At 45.6% G+C, this 8,715-nt stretch overlaps 1 protein-coding gene across 1 annotated transcript; it reads right to left on the bottom strand.

Annotated features, from left to right (window-relative positions):
* Window positions 1-1,063: 1,063 nt before the first annotated feature.
* Window positions 1,064-1,901, bottom strand: LOC119318800 (auxin-induced protein 15A-like). The gene has a single exon (XM_037593383.1). It carries the CDS (start codon window positions 1,722-1,724, stop codon window positions 1,347-1,349), a length of 378 nt encoding a protein of 125 aa, XP_037449280.1. The 5' UTR covers window positions 1,725-1,901; the 3' UTR covers window positions 1,064-1,346.
* Between the last annotated feature and the right edge of the window lie 6,814 nt (window positions 1,902-8,715).

Below are 8,715 nucleotides of genomic sequence, written 5' to 3'. Positions count from 1 at the left end.
AACTGCATGTTACATGCCTTCATAATTAGATGATACCTGGCACGTTGTTACGGGAATATTTTGCAATATACTTGCATGGAACATGGATATTTGACGTACTAACATGAGAACTAAAAAACCACATATAATTTATTGCGTTTGATCTTCGTATAGTTGTAAAATATAAATATTTATTAAATATAAATAGCCGAATGAAAAGAAATTCTCGTGCACGCTCGTAAGTTGAGGTGTTTTTTTTTTCATGCATGATTCGATGTTGAGGTTGGTCTTTTTTTCCATGCATGTAGCATGCTGATGTGGCATGCTTGCATGTTGAGATAAATAAATTAGTAGAGGCTAGCTATTTAGATATAGAACATAGAACATATATTTTAGTGATATTTGCTTGTATGGTACATGGATATTTTGAGTAATACTATGAGAAGTAAAACTAAAACTACATATGATTCATTATGTTTGATCATTGTATAGTTGTAAAATATTTATTAAATATAAATAGCATAACAGAATGTAAATTCTCATGCACATGTTTGCAGAGTGAGGTGAACTTTTTCCCGCATGATTGGATGTTGAGGTGAGTTTTTTACCATGCAAGTCGCATGCTGATGTGGCATGCATGCATATTGAGATAAATAGGTTAGTGTGGGGCTAGCTATTCATATACACAAGATTAGAAGGTAGTGTTTCTCCTAGTTTTTTGAGGAAAAAAACAGTAAAAGGAGGAGAAGTTCCTCTCTCCCAGGAATTATGGGGTTAATTGTGCCACCTGTTTCAGTTGTCCCAGCTGCAAGTATCTTCTTAGATATCAATAGAACATGCTAGGTGCATGTTATAGCAATTTTGAGGAACATTCTAAACAGATAACCAGAATATATGTGAGTGCAGCTTCTCCAGCTTGCAGAATGCTAGCAGGAGATTCCATTTGGATACAGGCTGTTCATATTTGAGTAGACATAAAAGGACACCTTTTTAATTGTAAAGAAAAATAAAAACACAATTTCTGGAGAACAATATCTGGCTCAAATCTTCTGATCAGCTGGAGGAACATGAGGATGCATGCATGTATCATGGAAATCAAAATCATCTTTCAATTGTCAGTTTCAGAGCCCTTACAAGATCGATGTTGCTCGAAAACAAAAAAGAAGGGCCCCTTTACAAGATCATCGTTATTCCAGAGTCCAGACACGAGTGAGAGATTATCTATCTACTAGCAAACCAATGGTGATTCGGAAATCGGACGGATCATCGGCGACGGCCATGCTCGCGCTACGCAAAGACACGGCGTCCATCCACATGACCGGGACAAAAAACTCTTCTTCTACGTCGCCATGCATGAGCATGATCAATCACCATGGTGTGGCGTTGCTCCTGCTCTTCCTGCCGGCGGCGCTCCGCCGGCGCTGGCGCGACTCGGCCGTGGCCTCGAGTGCGGCGACGATGGCGACGAAGTCCTCCTCGCGGCAGGGGATGCGGAGCCCGCCGGCCTGGCCGAAGCCGAACTCCTCGGCCGCCAGCTCCATGAGCGCCCGGAACGCCGGCTGGTGGAGGTAGCTCATCGGCACCACGAACCGCCGCGCCTCCGCGCCCACGTACACCGCGAAGTACCCCTTGGGCACCGCCGCCGCCTCGCCGCTGCCTCCGTCGACGAGCAGCCCCGCCCGCAGGCTCTGGTCCCTCTCTACCGCCGCCGACTTCCTCGGCGCCCAGAAGTACCCCATCATCATCTCGGCGACCGGCGGTGGTGTGGCGCCAAAGAAACGGTGAAGAGTGGCTGGTTGGTCGACCTTGCGATGATCGGCTCCAAGAAGTACGGGAGAGCACGGGCTGCGGCGGAGGAGGTTAAGAGGAGGAGGAGGAGGAAGGGTGAGGGATCAAAGCATGTGAGGTCTGGGTGTTCTTGCGAGGGCGGGCGTATATTATGGGCGGGGTGGGGTGGGGTGGTTGGGGTTGGAAACAACGGGCGGCTCTTGTTCTTGGAGCCTCCTGCCTTTGGCATAGCTGGAGCAGCCTTGCAGCAAGGCTCATATCTTATTCTACTCTTGGAGAATATGTTATAAACAACACACATGGAATATATTATTATGGAGAATATCTTACTATTGTGCACATATCAGCTATTATTTCTCTTCTTTACCCAAAAAGCTACTGTATTATTTCTCTTGGACGGGTATGCTTTCTTGATTATTGCTCAAATGTTCAGCTGGCTGTCATTGGCAGTGTAATGAAAGCGTATGTGGAGTGGGTCAATGGAATGGCGTGTGTTCATATGTGCTTTTCTTCAATGGTTTTGGTTAGGGACTTGGATCCATGTAGGGGACGGTGATATGGTTACACGTCTTATCTTCATTTATTTGTTATATGGATGAACGAGTCAATTAGCTGTATAGCTGTACCAGTGTACTAGCTGTTCTTCCACCAGTTCTGCTGTTTGAGCGGTAGTCCGTTTTTTTTAGAAGAATCCATCTTTCATAAAGGGGGAAAATATGCATCTGTTTTTAAATTCACCGACTAGTGTTAGCTGGTTAATTTCAGTCTAATTAACCGCAGATCTGTAGAGTTAAGGCGTGTGTGTACCCAATACACTTCAATTAATTAACTAGCTTCTGCCTAAGTTAACCATACTAGTAGTACACACCCTCTCATACATAAAATAATGAGAAAACAATGCACAAAGCGCTATTGTATCATAAAGTTCACTTTCAAAGCATCTTTGGTTTGTGAAATTTCTCCCCAAATCCCGTTGGAGCAGACGTGTGATCCCTGTAAATTTCCTGCCAGCGACAACAAAGAGACCTTTCAACATCTCACAAGAGCCATAACGGAGGATATACACAAATAATATGACAAGAAACTCATGCCTATCCTATCCTCCCCACATTGGCCGCAAGAGAGGAGAGAGCGCTTGGAAATCATCGAACTCGATCGTGAGCTGGCGTCGAGGATGATGACAGGGTGGTGGACGAAGCTGCGTACGATCAAAATGAGAAGGTACGGTCGAAGCGAACGGCGAGAGGTACGGATGGCACTAGGATTAGGTGGCCGCCCACCACGGACTCTGTTTTAAAACAAGTACGACCTGGGTGATTCTTGATATCTTTCCAGCTCTTTGCTCGATCTCTGCTGTCGTGCTTCTGTGTCATGCGTTCGCGCCGTCTTCAGTTCCGGCGTTGAGAAGTACAGTATGATATAGAACATAATCCAGATTTCAGATTCATGTGGCTGATCTCATCGGCTAGATGAAACGAGAATACATACATTCTTAAAAAAACGAAACCTTAGGCTCTACCCATTAATTTGAAAAATAAATAGATAACCTGGTCGGTTAATTAGCTGGAAACATGATGAAAACCGTTACAACATGTCCAAAATCGAGGCATCAACGGCTGGTCTAGGCACGCGCATGCACCCACAGGCACCGTAGAAGTTATATGCAAGAGTCATCGTGGTCACGTCCCCTCGAGCAAGCATTCCGACTTCGCCACATCAAACCATCCATGAGATCGCTACCAAAACAGATGCCCAAAGTCCTCTTGAGGTTCAATTTAAGCACATCCGGCTCCTCAGATAGGTGGATAGGCTTCAAACATGAGTGATTGACAAAAAACTATCACTTTGAGGGTTACCGTCCCACAGAACTACCGTTTTTTAAAAACTGACTGAAAACTATCAAAATTTTCTAATTTTGTGACTAAAAACTATCACTTCCAGAAAATGACCGGTTTAGATGATATAAACACGTTTATGACATGCTGGACCTACCAGTCAGGGCTGACGTGACGAAAAAGTCAACTCCGTTTATTTTGACTGTCAAGTTGACCATTATCACAGGTGAGGCCCGCATGTCAGTCTAACATTTTTTTTCTAAATATCCAATCTTAGTCCCAAGGTAATTCCCGACCCCGCACCATCGCTCCCGACCCTGCACCATCGCTCGATCCGGCCAGCGAGGCAGCCGCTGGCCGCCGAAGCCACGGGATCCGGCAAGGACCTGCCTGTCCATATCCCGGCGAGGCAGCCACTAGCCGCTGGAGCCACAGGATCCAGCGAGTACCCGCGCGTCCATGTCCCGGTTAGGCCGCCGCTGGCCGCCGGAGCCACGGGATCCGGCGAGCACCCACCCGTCCATGTCCGGCGAGGCAGCCGCCGGCGCCTTGGAATTCCGCGACCACCCACCCCTCCATCTCCTGGCAAGGAAGCCGCCATCATCGCGGGATCTGGCGAGTACGTGATGTCGCCGGTACCGCCACCCCAGCCGCCCGAGATCCTGACCGACACGCCCTTCTCGAACGAGCCGAGCGTGTGGCTCTGGATGCTGCTGCCGTCCGCCGCCTACCCTTCGAGCAGATCTCCTTCTAGGGCGATGGCAGGGGGAGGGCCAAGGTCATCCTCGGCGTCGGCCAGACGGCGGGGCGCGCCCAGGCGACGAAGTCGGAGCTGAAGACCGCGAGCGCCGGCAATAGAGGGCGGGGAGGTGACTCACAGGTCCACACAAGGTGTTCGAAGAAATGACAAAGGGAGGAGGAAGAAGAAGGAGGTTGCTGCTGACGTGCAGGCCCCACCTGTAATAACAGTCCACTAAACGGAGTTGACTTTTTCGCCACGTCAGCCCTGACGGGTGGGTCCAGCATGTCATAAACGTGTTTATGTCATCTAAACCGGTCATTTTCTGGAAGTGGTAGTTTTTAGTCACAAAATTAAAAAAATTGGTAGTTTTCGGTCAGTTTTTTAAAAGTGGTAGTTCTGTGGGACGGTAACCCCTAAAGTGGTAGTTTTTTGTCAATCACTCTTCAAACATACTACAATTGGAGAATTTGTTATAAACAATATACACCGGTTTTATTGTACATATATCAGCTATTATTGGTGTGATGTCATAATTATTCTACAAATATTATTTTGCTGGTAATGTATAACGTTTATGGAGTCATCGATGGTGTGTGTTCATATGCGTTCTTCAATAATTTTGGTCGGATTAACTTATTTGTTAGGGAATGAAATAATTTTGGCTGTGTGCATCTCATGATGCAGAGGCCGGGGTTATCCCCTTTTCAGAAAACATAACTTATTTGTTAGGGAATGAATATTCATTTAGCTATAGATGTACTAGCAATATTTCCCAACAGTTTTGCTGTTTGAATTTTCCACATATTCTAGAAAAGCATGACCATGGATGCCTAAGCTAAGAGTTGAGGAATCCATCTTTCAGAAAGGGAGAAAAAAGTGTGGTATTTGTTTTAAGTTCAGCGACTAATGTCACCTAGTCTAATGGTATCCTGTTTTAAGGTGTGTTTTCAAGTTCTCCTATTTACAAAATACATCGTAATTAACTAGCTTGTTTAATACATAGTAGTACCAGGACCAAATCATATAAGTTATCTCTACCATTCGGCATGAGTGGTGAGCTATCTAAAAAATAATTACTCAGGGCGACGCTACACGTCGACCAATGGATAACTGAGAAAAATCATCCGCCCCCTGACCATTTTGCATGGACCCGCTAATGACCGTCCGATATGCCTACATGAGCAGTGGTGTTGTACTGCTTTCTGCAACAGAGGTCTTGCTACAAAAAGCTTCTGTAACAGAAGTCCTGTTGCACAAATATGTCTTGTTGCATATTTCTTTTGCAAGGTTTTTTTACGAGGCTAAAACATGGCCCTATCGCAAAAAGAGCCTTGTTGCAATTGCGACAAGCCCTTGTTTCTCCTTCCATCGGGTTGCTCCTGAGCCATCCGATCAAAAATAAATTGGACGGCCACGGACGAGGACATCAGTGCAAGGGATCCGTCAGGTGGTAGAAGGCATTTTCCTTACAAAAATTATGCAGAACCAATGCACAATGTGTGACTATAGTACTATAGAATTAATGAGAATGGCATTTTGGCTCTCAGCCTCCATGGATGCCAATTTTTTGAAAAAATCAAAAATCAAAAATTTTCATTTCAAAAAAATCTGAAAATTATACATGTAAACAAGGATGTGAGGCATATGTGTGTAAAATTTCAGGATGAAATACGTTGAAATGCAACCTGTCCAAAAAAGACAAATTCATGGTCATGGAGAATGAATAGTATCATGTGTTAAATAACCTAGATTTCATTGATTTATTTATTTGCACAACCCTCATTTCAACATATTTCGTCTTGAAAATTTACAAACTTGTGCACTATGCCTTCATTTAAACATATGAATTTTCATGAATTTTACATTTGGAGGCCTCCATAGAGCTCGGCCCCCAAAAGCAATTTCCGAGAATCCATCACTTATAAAGCATCTTTGGTTTATGGAAAATATTCCAAATGCCTAAAACAGATCAGATCCATGTAAATTTCTAGCCAACAACAACGAAGAGACCTTTCAACATCTCACAAGGATCATAACGGAGGATCTGCACAAACAATATGACAAGAAACTCGTTTCTACCCTATCCTATACTGGCTGAGAACGCGTGGAAATCATCGAAGTCGTGAGTTGGCGGCGACGCTGATGACAGGGTGGCCGGAAGGGTGTACGATCGAAAAGAGATTAATTATTCTATTGGGCAAAAAATATTGTAGAATATTAAAACATGTTTTTTCTTGGAGGAAGGGACGGAAGGTACGGCCGAAAGAATGGCAAGAAGTACGGATGGCACAAGGATTAGGTGGCCAGTCACCACTCTATTTTAATACAAGTCTTTGTGATTCTTGGTATCTTTCCACGTCTTACTCGATCAGTCTTGGTGATCTCTGCTGTCCTGCTATTCTTTCCGAGTCATGTGTTCACGCCCATCTTTCCCGCGTTCTGAAATACTCCAGGTTTCTAGTGTGCCAGAGGTTCAAAAATTTTGATGCTGCATGGTCTGCAGATAGGCACTTCATCCTTCTGAGAGTTATTCATGAGAAACCATCATAGTTGGTGCTAGAGAAACCATCAGATTTATGCTAGGACACAAAAAACTATAGAAACTGCGCTAAACGAGTGATAGATCACACTGATTCTCGGATAAGCTCGCGCAAACAGTGAAACAGGTGGATTTGGCCCACCCTGTCGGACTGATGTGGCAAAGACCAAGCACAAAAAAAAAATAGTTTGACCATGTAGACCCCACCCATCAGCAAGTGCAAAATCATCTTCCTCCCCGTCTCTCCACAATACATCGAGCAACTTGTGGGCGGCCGGACTCCCGCGGCTAGAGGCACCATCTAGGTGGTGGTAGGGGAGGGGGTGGGCACGCGCGCCGTGAGGCCTCGAAGGCCGCCGCTGCTTTCGTCGGAGTGGATGCCCGAGCATATGTGTCCGCGCGAGCCGAGACCTCAATGGCCACCATGGCCATGGCAGCCGCTCTGCTCGAGATAGGCCGGGTCTGTGCCATCATGTTGCCTACATGGGGCTGCATGCCCCTAGCTGTGGCACGCACGCACGCCTGCTGCTACAACAGGAGAGGTCGGGCGCGTGCGTGGCGGCGTGCTGGTGCGACTGCTCGAGGGCGGGTAGAGGCGTGCAACGACGACCCTAGGCGCCGTGCAGGAGCGCGCAAGGGACGACCTCAGCACTGCGGCGGAGCTCCTTGACGAGCCGACACAATGTTGAGCGTGAACAGCCCAAGCCCACTGTCGCGTGCACAACTGCAGAAGATCACCATGGGTGCCTCCCAAGCTTCTCCCTTCCGTGGTTACCAATCAGCTCCCCGATGCGTCGCCGTGCGGCCTCACCTGGTCGTGGAGGCGAGCAGACGAGATTTCCAGGCGCCCATAGCCTGTTTGTTGAAATGCCCAGGAGAAAAATAGACGGAGAAGTAAAAAACTGAAGAAGAAAAGATAAAACGCTTGAGTCATTGACAGGGGGCCGTTGTCCAACTCAGCACAATGTCCACACAAGCACTCCACGTCAGCCCGACAAGTGTGCCTAACTTGTCAATTTTGTTGTCCTCGCGAGTTTATCAGACAATCAATGCTCTCTATTATTCGTCAGGCACAAATTTGATGGTTTCTTGTGACATGCCTCATATGTGGTACTAAGTTGTTATTCTAGGCTCAAGTGTGGTGATTCTAGGTAAATAACTCTCCTTTTGACCTTAAGCACAGTTTAAGTCTAAAGGCCAACCCCCTCCCTTTCTTCAAACCTTCTTTGTGTAGTTTTATTATTAGGGGATGGCAATTTTATTTATAAGAGTGTGGCACTTCTCTATAATAGGGTGGCTTTTTTTTCATTATTGTGAGGATGGCATTTCCATCATTAGAGATGGCATTTTTATTAATAAGAGCATGACATTTTTTTTAATAATAGGTTTGGCATTTTTATTATTGTGAGGACGACATTTTTATTATTTTAAAAGGATTTCATTTTTAATTTGAGAGGTGGAATTTGTTAAAACTGCCACTTCTTTGAACACAAGTTTTTTGGATGGGGGCTAAGAACATGGCAACTTTTGTGGCATGTTTTTTTCACTCTTCTGATTCTTGTTCATGGCATTTTCTAAAGATAAATAAGTTTACTGGGCTTTTGGGCCAATTTTGTACGCCATGGCCCTCCCCGCTGGCGAACTGGAGAAACAGTTCGCTGGAGGACATCTCCCTGGCGAACAAAAACGTTCGCTGGAGGTTCCCCTCTCAGCTGACTCAATTATTGTGTCTAAAAAAAAGGCAACTCAATTATTAGGGTCCCCTTTTATTAACTTCGCCTTAAATGTGATAAACTAATTGACCCAATTACTCCCTCCGTTTTTTTTAGTCC

Source organism: Triticum dicoccoides, chromosome 6A (assembly GCF_002162155.2).
Source record: "Triticum dicoccoides isolate Atlit2015 ecotype Zavitan chromosome 6A, WEW_v2.0, whole genome shotgun sequence".
In the NCBI taxonomy this organism is placed as follows: Eukaryota; Viridiplantae; Streptophyta; class Magnoliopsida; order Poales; family Poaceae; genus Triticum; species Triticum dicoccoides.
This window is presented reverse-complemented; position numbering and strand designations above follow the sequence as displayed.